At 46.2% G+C, this 25905-nt stretch overlaps 2 protein-coding genes across 2 annotated transcripts in view; one reads left to right on the forward strand and one right to left on the reverse strand.

Annotated features, from left to right (window-relative positions):
• The window catches only part of LOC129706251 (differentially expressed in FDCP 6 homolog), a 40818-nt gene extending 20251 nt beyond the window's left edge, over nucleotides 1-20567 (forward strand). Inside the window, exons 5-12 of the mRNA XM_055650380.1 lie at nucleotides 288-434; nucleotides 3470-3578; nucleotides 4478-4659; nucleotides 6974-7081; nucleotides 9109-9275; nucleotides 10276-10453; nucleotides 14734-14824; nucleotides 16625-20567. Coding sequence (XP_055506355.1) covers nucleotides 288-434; nucleotides 3470-3578; nucleotides 4478-4659; nucleotides 6974-7081; nucleotides 9109-9275; nucleotides 10276-10453; nucleotides 14734-14824; nucleotides 16625-16845 — 1203 coding nt within the window. The 3' untranslated portion in view covers nucleotides 16846-20567. The remainder of the gene's footprint in view (nucleotides 1-287; nucleotides 435-3469; nucleotides 3579-4477; nucleotides 4660-6973; nucleotides 7082-9108; nucleotides 9276-10275; nucleotides 10454-14733; nucleotides 14825-16624) is intronic.
• A 722-nt stretch (nucleotides 20568-21289) lies between these two features.
• The window catches only part of nwd1 (NACHT and WD repeat domain containing 1), a 50509-nt gene continuing 45893 nt past the window's right edge, over nucleotides 21290-25905 (reverse strand). Inside the window, exons 18-19 of the mRNA XM_055650385.1 lie at nucleotides 25321-25426; nucleotides 21290-21823 (exon numbers count right to left, since the gene is read on the reverse strand). Of these exons, the coding sequence (XP_055506360.1) occupies nucleotides 21561-21823; nucleotides 25321-25426 (369 nt within the window). The 3' untranslated portion in view covers nucleotides 21290-21560. The remainder of the gene's footprint in view (nucleotides 21824-25320; nucleotides 25427-25905) is intronic.

Raw genomic sequence — 25905 nt, forward strand, 5'->3', positions numbered from 1 at the left:
AATAGACATCTTGGTTGACATGGGCATTGGGCCCCAGGACCTGCCTGTTTCTATGCTAGCTATGTTTATCCTGTGTCAAGACTGAATGGCTTCCTGGTGTGTAATATGTAAGAATTACTTCTTACACATCAGGTTGTAATAGTGGTGGGTACTACACCACTATTGGAGGGAGGTGCCTCAATCTTCACCCACAATTTGCTCCCCCACCTCTCTCCCCCCCCCCCCCCCCCCCCCCCCCCCCCAAATTGCTGGACAGCACCTTGATTTCCGTCTCTTTCTTTCTCCAGGGCTACATGTGGAAAAAAGGAATTGTTCTGCGGAACTGGATTGAGCGCTGGTTTGTGCTGAAGGCTTGCACCATCTTGTACTATGTCAACGAGGACCTCAAGGAGAAGAAGGGGGAAATTCAGCTCGATAAGGACACCGTGGTTGAGGTGAAGTGTGGGTCGGGGTGTAAAATACACCATTACATCAAGCATAATCTTAGTCCAGGAAGAGACGCTCCGTCTCTGTCAAACACTGGGGGTGCACTTCTAATGACCCGTGAGTCTGTCGCTGTTCAATACTGAGGAGTTGTATCTAATGGGCAGTGGGTCTGTGGCTCGACAGCGCTGGGGTATAGTTTTCATAAATAAAGGCACAAATGTCTGAAAGAAGTAGATTGAACGACGAGCTGAATTAAATTTACCTTGGAGAATTTGAGGGGACTGAAAAGCGTAAAAGACCTAGGATCTGTATGCGAAGGTTTTGAAGGAAGTGGTGATGGAGATAGTGGATACTCTGGAGGTCGTCTTCCAGAATTCCAGAGATTGTGGAATGTTTGGCAAATGGCGGAGGGTAGCAAATATGGCCTACTATTTAAGAAAGGGGGAGAGGGGGCACAGAGAACCACAGAGAACCACAGACCAGGCCGCCTGACATTGGTTATTAGTAACAGGGCAATGGAAAAGAATGATAGGAATGGGCAGAGTCGGCATGAATATATATACGATGTAGCTGTCTTGGTGGACAAATTGTCATAGGCTTATGATGTTGTAATTGGCTCAATAGATAAGGGGAAGGCCAGTTGGTGCAGTGTATTTGGTCTTTCAAAAGGCCTTCTATGAGTTGCCTCACCTAAAATGATTAAACGATACCATAGCGCAATATTGAGGTGAAATACTGTCACTGATTAAGGATTAATTAATGGATAGAAGATAGAGGGTACAAATATTGGTTAGTTTTATATTGGGAGGCATAGGCCAGCAGATGTCACAGGAAGGTGCTGTATTGAGGGCACATGTCTACCATTACACATGGCCACACCACTGGGAGGCCCCTGATTACACAAGGTATAGACTGCGCACCACTAATCTCACGGTATTGCATGGGGTACAATTTTGGGACAGCGTTCTGTGAGTCTGTTATATAAACATACGAGGGATGGAACTGGTCTGTAACTCTTTTATAGTTCAGTTTAGATTATTGTCACGTGTACCAAGGTGCAGTGAAAAGCTTTTGTTGCATGCTCACCAGTGAGCAGAAAGACAATACATGATTACAATCAATCCAGCTCAAGGAGGTACAGCTCTATGGCCACTGTCAATCGAGAACACGAGGTACAGGTCTGGGGCAGAGGTCTGTCATTATATTACACTTGGTTACAGTGCTGTGGATATGCTGTAATAAAGTACAGTATTGCGGACCATGGTCTGTCACTGTATTACAGCAGGCACAGTCGATCTATCACAGGATTATAGCAAAGTCGAGCTCTGTTGGACACAGACCTCTCGCTGTATGGTATCAGTGAACAGAACTAGTGACACAAACATGTCATTGAGCTATACTAGAGGACAGTACTGGGGGTGTGCTTACACTATTGCACTGGGATATGTTACTGGGGCACATGTCTGTCGTATTACACCAGGCGTACTGGATTAGGGAGGTTCTTGTTATACTACATTAGTTGTACTGGAGCACAACATGCACTCTGGGGATCAGGTCTGTCACTGTATTAGCATAGGGTACAACTCTGGATTCATAGCTCTTCATACAGTGTAGGGTACACACTGGTCTGTCACTGTATTACACTCTACACAGTCTGGATTACTGGTCTGTCAGTATTACGATGTACAGAGCAGGGGACATTGGCCTGTCACTGCATTACACTGTACAGTGCAGGTGACCCTGGTCTGCACTGTATCAGTGAACACTGTCAGGATATCAGTCTGTCACTGTATTAGAGAGTACAGTGCAGGGGACACTACTCTGTCTGTTTTACAAAATATAGGTCAGGGTCACGAGTTAATCAAGCTCTTGTACTTCGAAGGCACTCCCTCAGTGAGGATGACTTGCTTTCACTCTCGATTTATAGATTCTGAGGTGGCTGAGGCCAGTGGGACCCATCTTCCCAACTCCTTGGGCTCTTCCACAGAGGGGGCAGGAAGCACCAGAGGGGAAGCGGGGACATGGTCGTTCCTTCCGCTGCTTACATTGGGTTTCTGTGTTTCTTCAGTGGATGGACTAGATCTCGTTCTCATCCCAAATGCTCCTTTTCAATTTTAAGGATCAAGGGATTCCCAGGGCTCCGGAGGGAAGGTTGGGAAGGATGCTGCTCCTTTGACAGAGTTGAAGGCTTTGGTGAGGCCAACAAAGTCGACAGATGGTAGTTGGTGCAGCTCCCTGTATTTGTTTAGGAGTTGATGTAGAAAAGCCAATACTCATGAGCGCGATCACTGCAGGGTGGGAAGGATGATACGAGTCGGTCACCATTACAGGTGTATATTACAGGGTGGTATGTCATTATTCCAAATATACATTACTATGTAGTAGGGACCTGTCATTATTACAGGCTTATATCATGTGATATGCGACTGTATTACAGATGTTTATTATGGGGTGATATGGACCTGTCACTGTATTACAGATGTCCATTACTGGGTGATGTGAGTTTGCCACGATGTCTGGCACTGCCCTAGGGCAGGGCTGCCACTATATTAGAAAGGATAGACCACTGGGATGCATGTCCATCACTGCATTGTGCCAGGGCACAGGTCTGGGGTGTGGGCTTACTATTGATTCACACCTTGGTATAGTCGAGTGGGTGGAAGTCTTTTGTGACTAAATCTGCGCTCTCTCTCGCTCTCTCTCTCGCTCTCTCGCTCTCACTCCTAGAAGCTGCCTTCGGACTCTCAGCTCACTGCTATCCCGTCTGTACCCTCTGTTCTTTTCTATTCACTGCTGTACACCATCTCCCCTCTGCTACATGCTTTCTGTACACTATTGTCTCCTGTTTACTGTCTCCTCTGCCCACCTCTCACTCGATTTATTTTCTCTGTTCCATACCATCTCTCTTCTCCCCTTTGCCGTCCATTCCCTGTTGCCTCATCTTCACTTTATGCTTGTGCTCGCACGCCTGTGACGTGTTCCCTGCCTTCTCCCACCTGCTCTCAGGTCAGGCCCTTACTCTGAGTTTGTTACCGGCCCACAGGCGCTCCAGGACAAGGACGGCAAGCGCTGTTTGTTCTGCATCAAGACTGCGAATCGAGCGTACGAGCTGAGTGCATCTGACACCAAGCGTCGGCAGGAGTGGATGGAGAGTAAGTAATCTTCACCCTCCTGTCCCTCTTGCCTTTGGACAGCTTCTGCGCGGAGCTGGGGGTAGGGTTTGTTTCTGCAATTCCTGGCAATGTATGGACTTGTTTGTAATTATGCATGTTTGTCTCAGAGATACAACATGGAAACAGGCCTCTCGGCCCAACTCATCCATGCAGATCAAGCTGGCCCCATTTTCCTGTGTTTGGCACATATCCTACTACAAAGCCATTATTGTGTATATGCATGTGTTTCTACATGCAAGTGCATGTGAATGTGTGCGCAAGTATGCATCTTTGTGTCCATCTGCATTTGAGCATGATTGCGTGTGTGTTAGCAGGCATGTGTGTTAGCTGGCTCGTGTGCATTACCACACATGCGTGTATACATATGTGTGTTCCACCTAAAGTTGGTAAGACTTTTATGCATCTGAGATGATGTTGCAATAGTTAGACCAACCTTTATTGCTCAACCTTAATTAGCCCTGGAGGTGCTGGTGAGCGGCCTCTTTGTACACCCGCAGGGTTTCTGGTGGAGGTGCTTCCACAATGCTGTCGATGAGGGAGGACCGGCGATGTACATCCAAGACCAGGGTGGTGTGTGACTTGGAGGGGAATCTGTGGGTGGTGGAGTTGCACACATCTGTTGCCCTGATCTTGTCGATATGGTGGAAGTTGAGGAGATGTTGTGGGAGGATCTGGGGCACATTGAGGCAACGCATCCTGTGTCCACCCCTGCTCGCGATGAAACCTGAATCCAAGACACCTCCCCGCAGGGCCCGGTTCCCTCCGGGAGCTTGGGATTTGGGAAAGAAATGTTGTGATCCATTGCTTAGGCTAGGCACTGGATGACGGAAGAGGGAACGGTGCATCTCTCAGTGTGGTGAATGCTGTTCTCTGTGCAGGTATCACCATAGCCATTGGGCTTCAGGCAGAGAACAAGCCGCCTCTGCACAGGGAGCAGAAGGCCCGGCGGCGGGAACACCGACAGCAAGTAGCACAGAGGAGGAAGGAGGAGGAGCAATGCCTGGCGGTGTTGCAGCAGGAGAAGCAAAAGCAGCTGCAGGAGCTAGAGAAGCTCAGACAGGTACGTGGGCTTCCCTGCGTGTCCTGGTAACCCCCGCCACCCTCTCCTGCGTCTGCGTGGAGACCCCTGGTCTAAGCTCAGGATGGGGGGGAACTGGGATGCATTAGGCTGGATCGCACATTGGCAAAAAGCTGGGCAGGACCGTGAGAATACTCACACGTACGTACTCAGTGGCAAACTGGTGCACTGGCTCGAGGCCGCAAATCGCCTGTTTGTAATACAAGCTGGTCAGTGAGATCCCAGGACTGTACAGGTTACACCCATTTACACCCATATTAGACCGTGCACAGTATTCAACCCAACTGAGGGGCGTGTGCGTACCTGTATGTATTTATCTGTGTGCACACATGTATATGAGACCAAACATACCCTGATTTTATCCGACTGTTCCCCCAACCCTGTGATCTCTCCACTTCATCCACCTTCTCTCACCTTCACTGATCTCCAGCACACTTTCAGTAAGTGCCCCTCGCCATGCCCTCTACGTCCTCTGCCTCCACATTTGTTGCCTCTCTGTGCCATCCCAAGTTATCAGGGTATCCTGGCCACATCCTGCAGTAATGGAACAGGATTCCTGCCATCCTTGTATGCTACATTGCCTGAAATGAGGGCCAAGGTATTGTACTGTGAGTGGCACTATGGGTGGGAGAGATCCCTCCAGTCTCTCCCACTGCCCCTTCCCCTCTACCTCACCTTTGAGCGGTCAGGAACCATCCAATTAGAGTTGGGGAGGGAAGCCAAGTTATGCGATGATCTTCCTACACTTTAAACAATACTTGGTCCAGTGAACTGACACCGACTGGAAGGGGAACGTGATACCATGGACCACCAGGCAAATCCTACATCAGCCTGACAAAGACTTTCCACCAAAGAATTATACCAAATATTGCAACATCTACAGGCCATAGAGTCATGGAATTCTTCAGCATGGAAAAAGGCCCTTCAGCTAGCAATGTTACAAAATTTTGAGATTTTAAAAATCAAGTCTGCAATTTATCCCATCAGATAAAGCATAAAAATAAGTTTAATTTGACACCTAATTCACTTTCATATCTCAAGTATTAAAAAAGTTATGGCCATTTTCATACTCGGAAATTAGCATCTTGTTCCCTATTGATTTTCTATGGACATAACAAAAAAGCTGTGATCGTGGACAATCAAAAGCCCATAACTTTCTTAAAAATTAAGAGAACTGAATGAAATTTTCAGTTATCATAGATTGAAGCATTCTGAAACAAAATAAAATAATCTTACTTGGATGACCTGAAATTAAAGCATATGATTAGTTAGTTACCTAATTGTAGCTAATTCCAAACTTCAATTACTAGATCTAAACATCTATCCATTTCTTAATAAATGATTAACATTTTTAAATAGCCTGTGTCCAAATAATATTCACAGACAATTCACAATAAAACATGATTTTTAAATCTCATTTACATTAATTTATAGGCCAAATGGAAGGAATTTAGTGTTTAATTGCTGTAAATTAAAGTCCATTTAAATCAGCTTTCTAGTGGGATCCTGTGAACGCGCTGGTTTAGAACGTTCACATTGCGGTAGATTTGTGCCCTCAAATGCCCAGAAAAATACTGCGGGATATAATGGGCCCAAAATGAGCTACTCGCAACATTAAACTTTGTATAAAGGGATCTTAAGAAGCCCTTTTTAACGTAAAAATAAACAGCCTACCTTCCGTTTTCCCCTGTATGAGATCTGGCCCGTTGTCGGCGGTCGGGGGTTTAGAGGTTAATTTTTAACCTACTATAACAATTAAATAAAGCCCTTAAAACTAATAATAGCTCGAGCGAGGGAATCTTCTGGCGATTTTTCGTTAATAATTAACTAGGCTGATAAACCTCGATTTGACCAGCCTAGGGGAAATCGTGTTTTAAATCCGCCCCCCTCTAAACGGTGCCAAAATCGCGCACACTGGCTGGGACAGATGTTCAGCGACACTTCAGGTACGTTTTGCAACATACCTACTTCAGCCGAACTTTAACGTGTTGACCAAGTTCTTCTTCTGGGTTAGTTCCATCTGCCTGCATTTGGACCTAAGGCCTCTTAAACCCAACCTAACCATATATCGGTCCAAATGTCTTTTAAAAGCCACAATTGTATCCGCTTCTGCAGCTTCCTGTGGCAGCTCGTTCCAATACGGACTCCCCTCTGTGTGAAGAAGTCCAATTGTAGAAATGGTCTCATCCCGTTGCCATGACTACTGGGCCAGCTGTCTCTGAGACAGTCCTGATGGTCCTCGGTTCACACATCATTAGCCGCTCCACATGACTACCCCTTCTTGTTGGACTCCTAGGCCCAGGAAGATGCTCGGGCCATTTGGCACAACAAGGAGTTCCAGTGGACGGAGCAGCAGGAAGAGATGGAGCAGGTGCTGCAGAAGCAGCTACACCAGGCTCAGGAGGTAAGAACTAACGGAAGGCCTGGCCTGTAGTTGAACACGAGCTCGAGTCTAGGTATGGACCTGGTATTGGCCCACATCTAGGCTTGGTGATGGGGATGGTTGGGACTATGGCTGGGGTTAGGTCTGGGGTTTGCATTTCCTGCAAGACCCAAAGCAGCCTGAATGTAGAGTCCAGAGGGAATGGGCCCACAGTAAAAGGCTGTGCCGAGGCAGACCTCACTCAGAAAGGACATCCAGAGGCAGGTATGGAGATCGGGTGATTGGAATTCACTGAGTTTTTAATCCTCGCTGTACCAGCCTTGGGGTTGTCAGTATGGTAGACAGGGAAGAGGGAGATGTGCTCTGGACCTAGCCTATGTGCTACTCAATGTCTTATGGACAATTCTTAAGTGTTAGATAAACATCAATGTTCTAACTACTCTGGAGGAACATGAATACAGACATCAAGCATAGGTTATCAGCACCGCAGCACCAGTTTCTAAAGGAAACCTCTTTTGCAGGTGAGGGGAGTTGAGAATGTGCAGAGAATGACAAATGGAATTAATGTGGGATTAGTTTAACCGGGTGGTTTATGGTTAGTGCAGACCCGCTGGGCTGCATCTCTCTCTGAGTGTCTCAAGCGCTTCCCCATTTACTGATATCATGCAGGAGGCAGGCTGGGGTGCTATCTGTGCCTGAAGATGGTTGCAAACGCTTCACTCGCTCCTTTTGCATCCATGTACTGTGCCCACTTGTCCTTGAGGGCGATGATATTTATGGAGTCTCCTCCTCCCTGTTTATTGTTCACCACCATCATGACGCGGTGTGGAGTTGAACCTGTTAACTCGCACCGAGCCACGGGTGCATCTGATTTTGCTCTCCATCTAACATGCAGCATCGGCGCGGCAGTATTAAATGGAGCAGCCTCAAGGGAAATGTCCTCTCCCTACCCTGGCAGTGATTGTCCCGACAGAGTTACCATCGCTTGCTCGGTATGAATAATTACATGCAGCCTTGGAGTTATGAGGCTAAGATCTCCAGCAAGATTAGACCAGATAACTACAGGTCAAATACAACAGTAAAGCCTATAGTCAGAAAAGAGGTAAATGCACAGAAACAGTACAGCACAGCACAGGAACATTCCTCTCAGCCCACGGTGTCTGTGCCAAACATGATGCCAAATTAAACAAATCCCTTCTGCTTGTATGTGATCGATATCCTTCCATTCCTTGTATATTTAAGCACCGATTTGAAACCTTCTTACTTGCCACTATCACATAACATCCAGCACCACCCATCTGCTAATCACCCTCCACCCCTCCTTTATCCACCTATCATTTGCCAGGCTCTTCTTACCCTCACCTCACTATTCCAAATAACCCCCCCCCCCCCCCAAATCCCATCAGACTGAAGAAGGGTCCCGACCCGAAACATCATCTGTCCAGTTCCTTCCACAGATGCTGCTTTACCCACTGAGTTCCTCCAGCACTTTGTTTTTCTCAGGATTCCAGCATCTGCAGTCACTTTTGTCTCCAGATTTAACTCCATCTGCCGTACCTGCAGCTGGTCTATATCCTGCTGTGTGCTTTAGCAGCCTTTAGTATTGCCTGCAACTCGACCAAATATTGTGCAGTCTGCAAGGTTCCTAATCAACCCATTCACATTTTCATCCAAATCATTTATGCTTCTTGTCTACTTTGAGCTTTTAGGCACGAGATTCAAGTCGAGTTCATTGCCATATGCACAAGTACAGTGAGGTACAGGGACTATCAAAATCTTGCTTTCAGCAGCATCATATAAACTTGGGCAAAAAACATTTCCCATGAGTTGGTGGGAATTTTTCCTTTGATTTGGAACTTCCATGAAACTTTTTCACCATCCAAATCACTTTGAAGGTGGGAATTTTTCCTTTCTTCAAAGTGATTTGGAACTTCCATGAAACTTTTTCACCATCCTGCTAATCTCTTCCCAAGACCGAGCTCAGAACATTGGGTGCCTGCTGAGTTATTCCGTCTGTGACCCTCTATCTCTTACTCCTCCCCTTGAAGGACAACCTCCACCTGCAACTGGAGGTGGAGCAGAAAGAGGTGGAGGCAGGATTTCACCGCCGCCGGATTCAGGAGCTGGAGCGGATGCAGCGAGGGCTGGAGCAGGCGTTGGAGGTGGAGATCCAGGCGCGCACTAGCGAGCATGCGGCACGCTCGGCACAGGCACGGTGAGGACATTGGCTGCCGCCAGACGGCTTGTAATGGGCTGGTTAGAATAGAAGCACTGAACTGCTTGTACCCTCTGTAATGCAGGCAAGAGCTTCCTGGCATCTTCATGGGAGAAAGTAACCCATTCCTCGGACGAAAGGGATACAGCTCGCTAAAAGGCCCTTCAGCCCATCGAGTTTGTGGCGACCATCGTTCAACCTGTACACTGACACAATCCTACACACTAGGGACAATTTACTTTTTTTTAAACTAAAGCCAATTAACCTACAAATCTATAGGTCTTTGGAATGTGGGAGGAAACCTGGGCACCTGGAGAAAACCCACGTGGTGACTGGGAGAACGTACAAGCTCTGTATAAATAGTCAGGACTGAACCCGGGTCTCCCGCGGCAGCTCTACCGCTGTGCCACTGTGAGCCTTTGCTTGATACTTTCTCACAGCCGGTTTAAAATCGCCTCCAAGTCCTACTTTAGCGTCCAGTTTCTCCTATTTTCCCTCGGGCACGAGATTTCTGCCACATCCACAACACTTGGCTGCGGTGCTGTCTGTGAGGGGTTTGCAAGTCCTCCCTGTGGCCAGGTGGGTTTCCTCCGGATGCTCCCACATCCCAAAGAGGTGCTGATTGTTTGGTTAATTGGCAGTTTGGTAAATGTTTGATGGTTGGTATGGAATTGGTGGTCATAATACTGACAATTGCACCTTCACTGTTTCCCAGACAGTATGTATCTCCCCACCGGGAGGCACAGCAAGTTATTTGGTTGGTTTTCACTTTCATATTCATGGAAAATAACCAAACCCCGGCTGTGTTTCCTGCATTGCAGCGCTTTCAAAGGCTGAAGAGGGCTTTGGGAAGAATTGAGTTTGTGAGAGGTGCCAGTTTCCTTGCTGATTTCATCTCCTCCTTCCTCACTATACTTTGCTGTAAAGTTGCCCACAGTCAAATGGTTCCAGGCAGCAAAGCAGCCCTTTAGAACTCCCCTTTTGTCACTCTTGCTTTCAGGCTGTTGCAGGAGGAGGAGGAGAAGCTGAGGGAGCTAATGAGGCTGAAGTCGGAGCAGGATCTCAACCCTCTGCTCTGGCAGGAGGAGCGGCAGCAGATAACCCACGAGGCACAAGCTCTGCAGCAAGCAGTGGATGAGCTGAGGAAGAACCGTCGGCATCACAAGCAGGATCTGGCTGTGAGTAACCCCTCCCAGCCACACCACGCATAGATCTTAGCCCCTGTAACACTCGCCAAGTCACCATAGTAGTGTGAAAGGGAACTCGAGTTTGACATCTGTGAGGACACAACAAGGAGGGTGGATAAAGTTGGTGGTGCTGTGGATAGTGAAGAAGGTTGTCAAAAGCTGCAACAGGATCTGAATCAGATGGAAAGATGGGCAGAGCATTGGCAGATGGAATTTAATCCCAACGAATTTGGAGTATTGTGAGCAATTTTGGGCTCCATTTCTGAGGAAGGGTGTGCTGGCGTTGGGGTGAGTCCAGAGGAGGTTTATGAAAATAATCCCAGGCATGATTAGATTAACATATTATAAGCATTTGACAGCATTGGGCCTGTATTCACTAGAGTTTAGAAGGATGAGGGAGAACCTAATTGAAACTTACTGAATTGTGAAAGGCCTGGTGGAGTGGATGTGGAGAGGTGGTTTCTACGAGTGGAAGTATCTAAAACCAGAAGCTATAGCCTCAGAATAAAAGCACCTGCCTTTAGAAAGATGAGGAGGAATTTCTTTAGTCAGAACGAGGTGAATCTGTGGAATTCATTACCACGGAAGGCCGTGAAGGCCAGGTCGATGGGTATTTTTAAGGTGGAGGTTATTAGGTTCTTGATCGGCAAGGATGTCAAGGGTTATGGGGAGAAGGCATGAGAAGGGGGTTGAGAGGGAAAGATAGATCAGCCATAATTGAATGGCGGAGTAGATGTGATGTAATTCTGCTCCTATAACTTATGTACATAAATGTGTGGTGGTGTATTGGGGACCAAATAGGGCTTTGATATAGGCAGTAAATGGTAGAGTGCTGAGGAATGTTGATGAATAGAATGATGTTCCCTGAAATAGGCAACACACGTCGGTAGGGTGGTGAAAAAAGGTATATGGTATGCTTTCCTTCATAGTTCAGGGCATAAAATATAAAACACTTCAATAAAAATGTCAAAACACTGGATAGGCCACACTTAGAGCAGTGTGTGCAGTTCTGGTCACCACAGAACAGGAAGGATGTGGTTGTGCTGGATACAGTACAAAGGAGATGCAGCAAGATGTTGCCTCGATTGGAGACATTTAGTCATGGGGAGAGATTGGATAGGCTTGGGGGAGCGAGGGAGGCTGAGGGATGACCTGACAGAAGTAGATAACATTACAAGAGGTGTAGTTAGGGTAAACAAGTCAGATTGTTTTTTTCATAGTAGGGCCATCAAAAACAAGTGGGCACTAGTTTTAAGAAGAGAAATGGGAGATTCAGAGGGGATCTCGGAGGTATGTTATTTTTACAGAGCGTTGTTGTATCTGGAACACACTGGCAGGAGCGATGGTAGAATCAGATACAATTACTATGTTTAGGACACATTTAGACACACATTTGAATAGACAAGCCCTAGACACAGACCCAATATGGGCAAATGGCATTACTGTAGATGAATAATAGCTCAACTTGGACATGGTGGGCTGAATGGTGCATTTTTGTGTGATATGACTATGTCTGTTATAAAAGGGACCAATAGGTTATCCACTTTGGTGGCAGGAACAGGAAGGCAGATTATTATCTGAATTGTATCAGATTAGAAAAAGAGGAGGTGCAACGAGACCTGGGTGTGCTTGTACATCAGTCACTGAAAATAAGCATTCAGGTACAGCAGGCAAGTGTAAAAAGCTAATGGCATGTTGGCCTTCATTGCGAGAGGATTTGAGTTTAGGAGCAAGGAGGTCCTACTGCAGTTGTACAGGGCCCTGGTGAGACCACACCTAGAGTATTGTGTGCAATTTTGGTCTCCTAATTTGAGGAAGGACATTATTGCTATTGAGGAAGTGCAGCATAGGTTCACCAGGTTAATTCCGGGATGGTGGTAATGACATATGATGAAAGAACAGGTCGATTGGGCTTGTATTCACTGGAATTTAGAAGGTTGAGAGGGGATCTTATAGAAACATATACAATTCTTAAAGGATTGGACAGGCTAGATGCAGGAAAAATGTTTCCGATGTTGGGGGAGTCCAGAATCAGGGGTCACAGTTTAAGAATAACGGGTAGGCCATTTAGGACTGAGATGAGGAAAAACAATTTCACCCAGAAAGTTGTGAACCTGTGGAATTCTCTGCCACAGAAGTCAGTGGAGACCAATTCACGGGATGTTTTCAAGAGAGTTAGATTTAGCTTTTAGGGCTAAAGGTATCAAGGGATATGAGGAAAAAGCAGGAACGTTTTAGATGATCAGCCATGATCATAATGAATGGTGGTGCAGGCTCGAAGGGCCGAATGGCCTACTCCTGCACCTATTTTTCTGTTTCTATAGATATACTCCTTGGCCATCGGTGCCGGCTCTGATTTGATCTGTATCTTTTCATACCTCTTGTTTCCCTCTCCCCTGACTGTCTGAAGAAGGGTCTCGACCCTAAATGTCACCTTTTCTCCAGATGATGCCTGACCTGCTGAGTTACTCCAGCATTTTGTGTCTATCTTTGGTATAACCCAGCATCTGCAGTTCCTTCCTGCAGTTTGGTTTTCTAGCAGGCATTTGACAAGGGGGCCACGTAAAAGATTACTAAAGAGTGGAATATGGCCAATTGGATTTGGTGTTAATATTTTGGCATGGATCAGGGATGGCAAACTAGCAGGAAACAGAATGGGGATAAATAAGTTATTATTGAGTTGGAATTACTAGCTAGTGAGTGCTACAGGGATCATTGCTGGGGACACAACTATTTAAATCTGTATCAATGATACGGATGAAAGGACTTTGCTGATCATTCATAAGTAAGTGCGTTAAGAAGTTATGAGGAGAGCCCAAAGAGCCTTGGAGGGTGGAGATAAGTTTAGTGAGTGAACAAATTGGCAAATGGAATATTATGCGGGGGAAGTGTGAGGGCATCCACTCTGGAAAGAACAATGCGAAAGCAAATTGGTATTTAAATTGTGATTAGAAATTGTCCACACTGCTGAGAGAGATCAGCTCTTGTGCCGTTCAGCTCAGTGCTACTCCTTGCAGCTTCACAATCTGCCACACTGCAAGATTAGTCGCCAAGTTACAGCAGGTCAAGTTATCAGCAAGACCCTGCAGCAGTCAGCGATGGTTTAATATAAGAGGTACTCAATTAGCCTTCATTGGACGGGCACAAAATGCTGGAGTAACCCAGCTGCACAGGCAGCATCTCTGAAGAGAAGGAATGGCTGACATTTCAGGAATGATTCAGTCTGAAGTAGGATGTCGACCCAAAACGTCACCCATTCCTTCTCTCCAGAGATGCTGCCTGTTCCACTGAGATACTCCAGCATTTTGTGTCTATCTTCAATTTAAACTAGTTCTTTCCTATATCCTGCGTTGGATCGGCATGGACTTCAGGAGTGATGGGAGCTGGATACAGAGCAAAGTTCTCTTTGCATAGACCTGTCAGATATACACAGGGCAAAGGTTACACAGAAAAGCTGGAGAAACTCAGCGGGTGCAGCAGCACAGGGCAAACTTGGGATATCATTCTTCTCACCTTTTCTGTTTCAACCTTAATGTTGTAGGGGATAAATTCTAGGCACTCTGTCTGGTAAACTTATTTCCAAGCAGAAAGCTTTAAATTACAGATGGGCAATGTAACATATGGGTCATTGGTTGTTTAGGAAGGAACTGCAGATGCTGGTTTAAACCAAAGATAGACACAAAATGCTGGAGTAACTCAGCGGGACAGGCAGCATCTCTGGTTAGAAGAAATGGGTGACTTTTCGGGTTGAGTCTGAAGAAGGGTCTCGACCCGAAACATCACCCATTGCTTCTATCCAGTGATACTGCCTGTCCTGCTGAGTTTCTCCAGTATTTTGTATTTATCTTCAGACATTGGTTGGTGCTGTTTAAAGGCAGTGTTCCTAATATCCTGCGACCAATTGCTCTTGGTGATGCTGCAACATTGTTTTGTGTGGGAAAAGCCAGAGTCTGCCTGTTTCTGACTGTCGAAAAGCCACTATTGGAAATGATGCCCTGTTCCTAGAAGCTTTTCTTTTACTTAATTCAGTCTACTTATTGTGAATTTGATTGCTGAGCATTTTCTGTTATCCTGAAGAGAGGCAGGTTGGTGAATGAGTGCCGGGACTGATGGCAATAGTCAGCGTTCCCTCAAATCGGCACCACTGCTAGAGTGTGGGGCATTGGGATTGGCGTTGGTCTGGTCAGCGTGGCACTCTGTCTCTGTGCTTTTGTTACGTGGCTTGATGGTGGGATCTGCCGAGCTGTGTTAAGATGTCCTTTTCTCTTCAGGCGGCGAAGACAAAGCGGAGGCAGGCGAGTCGATGTGTGAAACAGTGGAACGTGCAGCTGACCCGACTGATGCAGCCGATTGGGCCTGGGGGTAAGGGCAAGTCAGTAACGGCAGCTGATGGGGCCGGGTTGGTTCCAGTGATTCCAAGCAATACTGGAAACCCCATTGAGCTTGGCATCATCAATGTATTGGAGGAGGAATCTGCAGGTTGCTGCTGCCCTCTGAACATAGAATGGGGTTGGGCATGAGTCCTGATGCAGGCCCTGAAGGAGAGAGGTGAGGGGGGGGGGGGGGGGGGGGGTTAAGTGTCTTTAGGGGTATGGGTTGAGTTTGAGGAGGGTGAGGGATGTACAGCGATTGAGGTTTCGGAAGTGGGAGGAGTAGGGTGTGGGTCTGGGGTTGGGGAATGGGAGGTGATGGAGTGGAATGGGGATGGGGATGAGTTGGGGTATGGTTGAGGGGTTCAGTGAGAGAGGTGGGCGTTGAGTTTGGGGGTGGGGGTTGCGTTGTGGTTGGGCAGGGGGTAGAGAGTTTGGCGATCATAATTGGAGTTGGGGGGATTTTGTGGAGTGGGGTTTGTGTGTCGTTGAGGTGGGTCTGTCGGACGTGCGGGGGCTTAGTGGGCGATATATTGATGGAAGCTAGCGGTCCATCTCTGCTGACTGTACATTGAATTTCCTGCTGCCGCTGTTAAGAATCTCTGATCAGGTTGTGGTTTCTGACGAGTGCGGCTGGTGTAATGAGCAACAGCTAAACGTTGGCTGCCGACTCAGTGGAAAAGAATCATCATGACAAGAACGCTAGAACTCCAGAACACATCCTCTCTGCAAGTCATCCCACCAGGCCACCACGAGGGGAGGGGGTGTTCATTCCTCCATGGGGCTTGGCTGGAACCCATCTCTGAGTCTTAAGCCCTGCTCATGTGATGCAGACTGTTGCCTTGTGTCGATCAGCAGGATGTTTAGTAAGACCAATTTCTGTGGGTTTAAATGGTTGTGATGGTAAGGGGCCCATCACAGGGTGGGCATTGCCTGTGTGTGCCTACCATGCACAGTAGGTGATGCACTTCACTCCCCCCGACCCACTTGTCAGCCACCTACCACCGCGGGGGGCAATTTTCCTGCACTCACTCCTTAATTTCTCTTTTATGTCTCTCTCGCCCTGTCTTCCTCTACCCTCACTCTCCATTTCTCAATTCTACTCACCATTTATTGATCGCCGCTTCAATTCACAAATCCTCATTCGTGCCTGGCCTCCGTCCTCACTGGTTCTATGACCTCCTCCATTTCCACAACTCTCCCTGATCTCTGCAGTTCCCTGGTCCTGGCATCTGGACCAGTCCCCATTTTTTTTTTCTTCCATGACTCTCAGTGGTGCCAAGAAGACACTCCTTCCCCATATCTATCTCTATCCTCCCCACCACTACCATACGCTGCTCACTTGTGACCAAACTTGTGCTCACCTTTCCTGATATATCTCCACGTGATCTGGTGATAAAACTTGTCACATTATAGTCCTGTGAAGAACCTCAAACATGGCAATATAGGTGGCATGGTGCTGCAGCGCTAGAGTTGCTGCCTTGCAGTGCTAGAGGCCCGGGTTCGATCCTAGCTACGGGTGCTGTCTTTATGGAGTTTGTATGTTCGCCCCGTGACCGCGTGGGTTTTCCCCAGGTGCTCCGGTTTCCTCCCACACTCCAAAGACTTGCAGGTTGGTAGGTTCATTGGTTTTGGTAAAGATTGTAAATTGCCCCTAGTGCGTGTAGGATAGCACTAGAGTATCGGCATGGACTCGGTGGGCCGAAGGGCCTGTTTCCGTGCTGTAACTTTAATCTAAAATTGTGATGCAGGCCCTGTGTACGCTCTGTAATTTGTGAACCTCGTGTTGCAGACACCCACGGTAAACAAAGAAGCAACGTCATGAGCCACAGAGGGGATGGAATCTTCGTTCCCACGAACCACGGTCCCAAGGACCCCCATCACAAGACAAGGACACGAGGAAAGGGCGACAGACCTATGGGCTCAACCCAGGTCTCGGAGGACTCGTCAGAATCCGACTCTGATGACTATGAAAACGTGGAAGAATATTTGAAGAACGTGTCACTGAAGTGATCGATGTCGTCGTAGGAGTGCAGCAGTTGGTTGTGATAGACTGCAGAGTGTGAGATAAGTGTGAATAATGCCAGGCAGGTTTCTCACCACCCTGTGTACCAGCAATAGACCCAGTGCTAGTTTCCACTTCCTCAGTGGATTAGAGTACCTCCAATTTACAGGCAGTCTTTGTGAAGCCACATGGAGGTTGGGGAAAGCAGGAGAGACAGACTCATCAGCACAAGTGGCACTGATACATCAAACCAATGATAAAATATTCCTAAAACTCATCTATGCCTCATCTTTCTATAGGCTTATTGTTATATTTGCAGTGACTGATGTGGAAAATAATTCACTAAATGCCTGTGGTGGAGTCTTTCCCGAGAAAGTTCCGTTTTGGTCACCCTGTTATAGAAAGAATGTCATTAAGCTGTAAAGAGTGTAGCGAAGATTTACAAGGATGTTGCCAGCTCCTGAGGGCCTGAGCTATAGGGAGAGGTTGGGCAGGCTAGGTATTCATTTGGGCCTGCTCCCAAGCTGTAAGACTATGACTCTAATGGAAGAGGAATGAGAGATGCAATGAGGCTGGAGGTTGGAGGTGGGCGGAGAGTAACATATCCATCAGCTGAGAGATGGGAAGAGAGATTCACTTGTGGAAATATTGTTGGCACGGGAGGAGGGACGGGAGATGAATGGAGATGGGGTTGTGGATGGAGCTCTCTGGATAAAACAGTTCTGAATACTTATCTGTTCTACTCGCTACATCCTGAAAGAACTCTTAAGACATCAGTCATAAATTAATGTTAACTCTGCCCAATGTAATGTTATTACATGCAGCACATGAATGGCAGCATTTTCCCCACCACTAACATCAGGCTTACAGACTAGTAGTTCATGTTTGCTCTCTATATTCTTTCTTAAAGTGTGGGCTCATATTTGCTACTACAGGAGCAACTCTAGAATCTACAAACATTGGAAGATATTAATCAGAATCTCTAAAGCCACCTCTTTCAAAACTCTTTAATGTAGATTACCTGGTCTTTAGGATTTATCAGCTTTCAAGCTCACTGACTTGTCTAGCACTATTTCTGGATTCTGAATTATTTCCTTCAGCACCACATGCTCTCTGGACCCTCGCTTCACATATAAATTGTGCAGGTTTTGCGCTTTATTGTCTTCTCTGAAGACAAAAACAAAGGATTTGTTTAATTCCTCTGCCATTTCCTTATTCCCCTTTGTAAATGTTCCTGTCTCTAGTCTGTAAGGTGTCCCATTCATCCTCGTTTACCTTCTTATGAACCAATATAACTAAGTTTGTTTTTTATCTTTTCTCGCCAATCTACACTTCACACTTCTATCTTGCCTTTATCAATTCCTTGGCCCTCCTCTGCTAAGTTCTAAAATGTGCCCAGTCCTCATGCTTACTGTCATTTCTGGCAACTTTATGTGCCTTGAGTTTAGATTGAATACTAGCTCTAATCTGATAGCAATAAATAGGCTCTTCAGCCTGCAGAGTCAGTGCTGTCCATTAGTCTCCCATTAACACCAATCCAACGTTAACCCTATTTTTTAATCTCCTCACATTCGCATCAATATTCCCCACCGATTCTACTACCTACCAACACTTTTCTATTCCTTTGCTCTTCAGAGATAGATTCCAATTCTTTGACATGATCAGTCAATATAATTTCTCCCCACTGCATTTTAACCTCTCCAATAATAATGCCATGTCATCCCCCCCCCCCCCCCATTTCTCCCAAAATGGCAAATATCCTGGAATATTTATTTGCTAGGTTTGTTCACCAAGTATTGGCAATGAAGTGTTTCACTTTGAACCTTGCTAATTTCCCCTTCCTGCTTTATCTTTCTCCTCGAATTTCCTCTGAGGTTCCCATCCCGCGAGCAAGCTGGTGTGGAGCAAGCTGAGAGAGGGATATCGGATAAAGATATTACCAATGCTGCAAGACAAGTCCATGGACTTACTGAAACTAGGGAAGATATGCCCATGGCTTAAGAAGTTGTGTAGGAAGGAACTGCAGATGCTGGTTTAAGCCAAAGATAAGACACAAAATGCTGGAGTAACTCAGCAAGACAGGCAGCATCTCTGGAGAGACAGAATGGGTGATGCTCAGGGTCGAGACCCCCCTTCAATTGTGTGGAAGAATGTATGTGATGAGATGTGACATAAGAGCAAAGGAGAAAAAACTAGTAAGACATTTCACTCCACTTATCTACCCAGCCATTCACCCAATTTCCACATGACACCTATCTTCCTTGAAAGTCCACAAATCGTGATTATTGTTGATACTAAATACACACACCCCTTTATATGGAGAGATCTAAAGATTCACAATACTTTAAAGAAGTTGCTTCTTCGACTCCTTTGTAAATGGTTGACCTTTTGTTTTGCACAATTGTGTCTCTTGTTCTGGACCTTCCACCAAGGGGAAACAGGCACTCTGTATCTCTCAGCATCTTATATATTTCAAAGAGATCATTCTTTAATCCAGTCAAGAGGGTGTTCTACTGAATGATAAGACAACCCACTCACCCAGCAAGCAATCTGGACAATCTACATCATACAGAATATCTGTGGAGGGGGATGAACCAAACACAGGCAAATGGGACTAGGTTAGATGGGGCATCTTGGGCAGCATGGATGAGTAGGACAGAATGGCCTGTTTCCATGTTGTATGACTATCACACCATCTATTCCAAAACTAAATTCAAATGACACTCTGGCTGTGGGTTACTGAAGTTCTGAAATGTCACCGTTTTTCTTAACCCACCCTTTGCGGTGAAGGCCAATATATTCTTTGTTAGACTTGCATGTCAAACCTTTGTGTTTTATTCCCTACAATCAAGATCCCAATGTGCCAAAACCTTTAGTATCTTCTCACTAGAAAGATATTCCATTGTTCTTTCCATTAAAATGAATGACATCATTGAATTATAAGCATCTAAGCTAGTCCAATTTTCCTGTATTTGGCCATATCCCTCTTTATTTCCTATCCATGTACCCGTCTTAAGTGCCTTTCCAATGCTGTGATAGTACATGGCTTAACTACCTCCTCTGGCAGCTTGTTCCATATACCCACCACTCAGTCAAAAAATTGCCCCTCAGGTTCAAGTATATATAAGATGTTGCCGCTCTCACTTTAAACCTATGTCCTCTGGTTCTTAATTTCCCTTCCCTTGGAAAATACTTTGTGCATTCACCCTATGAATTTCCCTCATGATTTTATATAATTCTACAAGATCACCCTTCAGCATCCTGCGCTCCTAGGAATAAAGTCCTAGCACGTCCAACCATTCATGATAGCTCAGGCCCTTGGGTGTTGGAAACATCCTCCTAAATCTTCTCTCCACTCGTTCCATCTTAATGGCATTCTTCCTACAGGGTGACCAAAACTGAATGCAGTAATCGAAATGTGGCATCATCAATGTCTTGTACAACTGCAACATAACCTCCCAACCTTTATAGACAATATACCGACTAATGAAGTCCATCAAAAGCCTTCTTTACCACCATATACACAGTGATACCACTTTCAGCTAACTATGTACCTGTACGCCTTTGGGACAGTGCAGTGGCACAGCGTATCTGCATCAAACTCCAGCTATACAATCTCTCCTTATAACTAAAACCCCTTATTCCAGGCAACATCCTGGCAAATCTCTGGTGCAATCTCTATAGCTACCACATTCTTTTGATGAGAATAAAATGGGAGTAGTATAAGGGGTGCTTGGGCCAAAGGTATGTTCATATGATCATATTCCCAGTATCTCTAACTTTAAGTAACCCCTGCATCCTCTCTATCCATCCCTTCCTCACCCTAGTTGGCGTCATGGATTCACTGTCGTCCTACTAAGTTTCACTGTTTGTATCACTTGTTATCATCTCCACAGCCAACAACGGACCATTCTGAGTTCCACCTTTCCTTCATCATTTTGTTGGCTTTCTTTCGTTTGTTCTATGTACCTTTTCCTATCTCTCCTTTCCCTCTCCCCTGACTCTCGGTCTGAAGAAAGATCTCGACCCGAAACTTCACTTAGTTTTCTTCAGAGACGCTGTCTAACCCGCTGAGTTACTCCAGCTTTTTGTGTCTAACTTCAGAAGAAAGGTTGTTGTAGGTATAAGCTGGAATTAGAGATGCAAACAGAATCTAGGCTGACACTGTATACCAGTTCCGGTCCATCAGTAAAATACATCAAAATAGGCATCAAAAATCCAGGAAGTAAAATTATTATTATTTTTTTATTTGAGCAATCGATATACAATGATATGACAATAATGATGCTGATAAAACAACTGAATTAGATTAAACCACTTGGTTCACCAGATAATGCTCCACCATTACTCGACTGGTTGAAATGTGAGTCCAGACGTGTTGTGTCAAATACTGTACAATGCACAGCAACTAACCGAGTTCAAAATCAAGGAGGGGTGAGGGGGAGGGGGGAAGCAACTGTTGACCTGCAATGTCACCCACACTTCATGAGCGATCTAATGGAAGAACAGTCAGCAGACTTGGAGGAGGGAGCGAATGTCAGCACCTACAGGAGAGTTGGAGAGGGGAGAATTTCTTGCGTTATCTAATTAATCTGATGAGGTTGCTATTAATAGAAGTGAGCAGCCTCTGTGCGTTGAGGCGTGTCCTTTGATAGCATGTTAATTGCTGGCGTTTCATTGGGGATGAGTCACTTGCTGAGCGGCAGGAAGTGTGCCCACGCGTTCAGAGCAAGGAGCAGGTGCGAGAGGGCGTGGTCTGATGTGGGGTCTCTGAGCTTCTCAGAGTCTTCCTGCCACCATCCCTGGATCTCACAGAGCAGCTGGCCTTGATGCCCCTGAGCACTTTGTAACTCGGATCAACAACGGGCGGGCATGTGAAGCTCTCTCGGATGAGGTAGCCCAGTCTCGTGCTGGCCACCATCCCGCCTGGTGTTGGCAGAATCCTGGTTACCTCTGCATACACGTACTGTACTGCCAGCAGAGAGCCTGCAGAAAGCAAAGGGTCATGTTTGTCATCTCCAATACACTGCAACTTTCACACTGAGGCTAAGTATAATTGGTGAGAGGTTTCCACCGCTTAGCATTTCACAAACTAAACTATTTTAACACAGTTATTTTTCATTTAAAGTATGTCGATTAATGAGAGAACTGAGTGTGAACAGAATAACCAAAGCATTCTACATATAATCAGAAATTGGTTTCCCCTACAGGCAGGTGTCTTGTACAACTGCAACATAACCTCCCAGTGTATGCTCAAGTGGCTCACTCTCTCATCTCTGACTATGAAGGCTACTGGTTTCAACTCTACACAAGGGACTTGAGATAATTATGCAAGGGCACGTCAGGGCCAATGCAAGCAACATCCTGACAAAGTGACAAAACGGAGGTGGCACAGCTGTTATGGGTGTAGTAAACTGTCATACTACTGAAGGCAGTGAGCAGCAGGATTACGGTTCCACTGAAGAGTGAGTGTGGCACTCTCAGACGGGGAATGCAGATGGAGTGTTAGCCTATCTGACTGCACCATCGAAGGTATAATACAGAGAGTGGAAATATTGGTTTATACCGAAGATAGAAATAAACTGCTGGAGTAACTCAGTGGGTCAGGCAGCATCTCCGGAAACATCGAAAAATAGATGCAGGAGTAGGCCATTCCGCCCTTCGAGCCAGCACCGTCATTCAATATGATCGTGGCTGATTATCTAAAATCAGTATCCCGTTCCTGCATTTCCCCCATATACCTTGATTCCTTTAACTCTAAGAGCTAAATCTAACTCTCTCTTGAAAACATCCAATGAATTGGCCTCTACTGCCTTGCGGAGAAAAGGGATGGGTGACATTTTGGGCCGGGACCCTTCCTCAGAGTGTATTGCACTGCCAAAGTATTGCATCATATCAGAAGTAATCTGAAAGTAACTGAAAGTAAAGGCCTGTCCCACTTGGGCGACCTAATCCGCGAGTTCTGGCGAGTTTGCCCTCGACTCATACTCGCAGCATGGTCGACACGAGGAGGTCTTCCTAACTCTCCTTCATGCTTGAGAGTGGTCTCTGCGTACTCGAGGCCTCAGCTAGGTCGCGGTGTTTTTTTCAATATGTTAAAAAGTGTTGACAATTTCAAAGACCTCTGTACTTGTACCCCCAACACCTTCCTTTCACTTTTCCTCAATGGGCATAAAATACATGACCAGGAAGATTGAAGACTAAATCCTGACATTTCTGACAATTTAGTCACGGTGATGTGCAGAGTTTTGACGTAACGTGTAACAGGAACACGGAGAAGGAGCAGTAATCAGATTCCTCAAACCTGTTCCACCATTTAATCGCATCTTGGCTGAGCTGATTGCCTCAGCTCCACCTTTCCCCGCCTGGTCGTCACAGCATTTGGTTCCCCCCTGTAGCCCCAGAATCCAAAAGTCTAAGGAAGGATGTGGCCACACAGCAAAGCAAGAATTTCATTGTCCTATTCAGGGACACATGACAATAAACTCACTTGAACTTAAGCTTGAACTTGATCGCACTGAAAAGGTTACCGAGGAGATTTATGAAGGGCTGTGGTTTTTCTTTGAAACAAAGTGGGCTGAAGTGGGAGGTTTAACTGAGGTGGGTAAGGTAACGAGAGAAAGGTCTACTCTATAGTAACAAGGCGACAGTATAGTGACAAGGATTCGAGGGGAGCACAAAGACATTTTTTCAGCAGTTAGATAGAGAAATCCTCAGCACATTGTTCTTGGTACTAGAAGTCCAACTGACTAACAAGCTAATGGGTCGGAGGTGGAGTAACAGGAAGAGGTATTTTTGGTTAAACTTGAAACAATCATAAATAGATTTCTGAAAATTGCATGCATTCAGTAGCTGCATAAAGTAGGCTTCTCACTCCCTTATAACGCACTGTGCTGTTTGTTTACTTCTTTGGTCAGAAGCCTGGCAGCAGGCATGTGGGAAGGGTGGTATTCTTCCTCTGCGGAGTAAATCCAGTGGCCCATCAGCAGTTCAAGAAGGAACTACAGATGCTGGAAAGTCGAAGGTACACAAAAATGCTGGAGAAACTCAGCGGGTGCAGCAGCATCTATGGAGCGAGGGAAATAGGTAACGTTTCGGCACGAAACGTTACCTATTTCCCTCGCTCCATAGATGCTGCTGCACGCGCTGAGTTTCTCCAGCATTTTTGTGTACCGCCCATCAGCAGTTGTCAGCTTCTGTATCTTGAGGTACAGGGGACGTGGTACAGGGCACTCTGTGTAGCTGTGACCTGTCCCCAAGTCTCTCCACACAGGTGGAAGAGCTCAGGAAAGCCCAAGTGCTTTGATGCAGCAGGAAGAGCAGATGCAAGGAGAGGTCTCACAGAGATTGTGGTGCAAGATGCCAAGAGCTGTTAACAACAAAGAAACAACCGCAAAGGGCAAGCCAGTCAACTCGCCGAGCTTGGCTCCACCATTCAATCGTTTAACCTTGGCCTCAAAACCACAATCTCACTGTCTTCCCCTACCCCAGACTCCTGTATTGTGCCAATGCCTGTTAGACAAAACATATCTGCAGGAGTTCCTCGGGCATTTTCAGCTGCTTCATCGTTAGTCTTCCTTCAGTCATTGAGGCCAGAAGCAGGGACGTTCACTGATGAGTCCACAATGTTCAGCACCAACAGTAACACCTCAGACAATGAAGCAGCCTGCAACTAAATGCAGCAATATCCAGGCCTGGGCAGATGCGACAAGTTACATTCTCACCACACAAGTGCCGGGCAATGTCAATATCCAACCCGCAAGAGGGACAAGGGCAACAAAAACAAGGGAAGACCACCACCTGAAAGATGCCCTGCAATGCCCCAACTGGATATATATCACCATTCCATCACCGTAGCTGGGTCGAAATCTTGGAACTCCCTCCCTTACAGCATTGCGAGTATGTACACACACGTCAAACACTAGTAGTAGTTCAAGGAGGCAGCTCACCCCCACCACCTTCTCAAGGGCAATTAGCGAAAGACAATGAAATGCTTGACCTCAGGTGTGGCTCAGCCTGTGAAACCCACATCCCTTCAATGAATAGTAAACAGTAAAAGTAACTGCTTTGAATTGCTATGACAACTCTCTGGGGTGGAGAACATAAAAGGGACACAGCCCACTGAGAGGGGAGTTTCCTGCACATCTCCTTTGAAACGGGCAACAGGGGAGATGGAAAGGCCTTATTCTGAAACAAGGACCTTCGGAAGGTCTGTCTTATTCTGAAATATTACCTTTGGTCAACCACCACCACCCAAAACACCACCTCCCCTCCCAACTCCCAGAGGAATCATCCTCACAGCATCTACTGTGCAAATCCCTTATGGAGTTGCATGTTTCGATCAGATCTCCTCTCGATCATCTCACCCTTTCCTCATATGCCAATCCCTTCCTCCCACAACTCAATACAGGGAACCTTTCTGAAAATACAGTCCTCCCAATGACAGGGAATTGGGTGCCAAAGCAAGCAGTGGGGTCACCGACCGTTCTGAACGTCCCAGACTTTGATGCTGCGATCCTGGGAGCCGGTGTAGATGTGGCGATCGTCCTGTGAGAATGCAGCACAGACCACCCCTTCAAAGAATGCGCCCTGTTTGGGTGAGAAGAGCAGAAAGTCAGTGTGTACTCTCCAGAGTTAAATAATAATTTGCCTCAGTGATAAGGAAGGGCCACTATTGTAAGGTCTATGTTAGATTCTTATGTGCAGAATAACAGTGAGGAAGAAACTTGATTATTGTTTTCCATTTATCAAGACAATTACACCACAGAATGTAGACACATGAACCATGTAAATTTATTAGAGGCCATATCAGACCATGCGCCTGGTGCTTATCTATTTGTCTTCCATGATCTTTTCTTGTGGTCTGCCCCGGTTCATTTATCCCACAGCTGCTTTTGGAGGTTCCCTTCCCCCCCCCCGGCAGGTACATAGTCAGGGGCTGTATTCATTGTAGCCCTAAAATGTACAGTTCTATGCTATTCTTTTTGATCTCTCGTTTTCCTATCTTTTATAAGTTGCGTTTGAGCCCACAGGACGATGCATATCCTTAAGGTTCTTACTTAACAGAC

The sequence above is a fragment of the Leucoraja erinacea genome, chromosome 19 (genome assembly GCF_028641065.1).
Source record: "Leucoraja erinacea ecotype New England chromosome 19, Leri_hhj_1, whole genome shotgun sequence".
Taxonomy (NCBI): Eukaryota; Metazoa; Chordata; class Chondrichthyes; order Rajiformes; family Rajidae; genus Leucoraja; species Leucoraja erinaceus.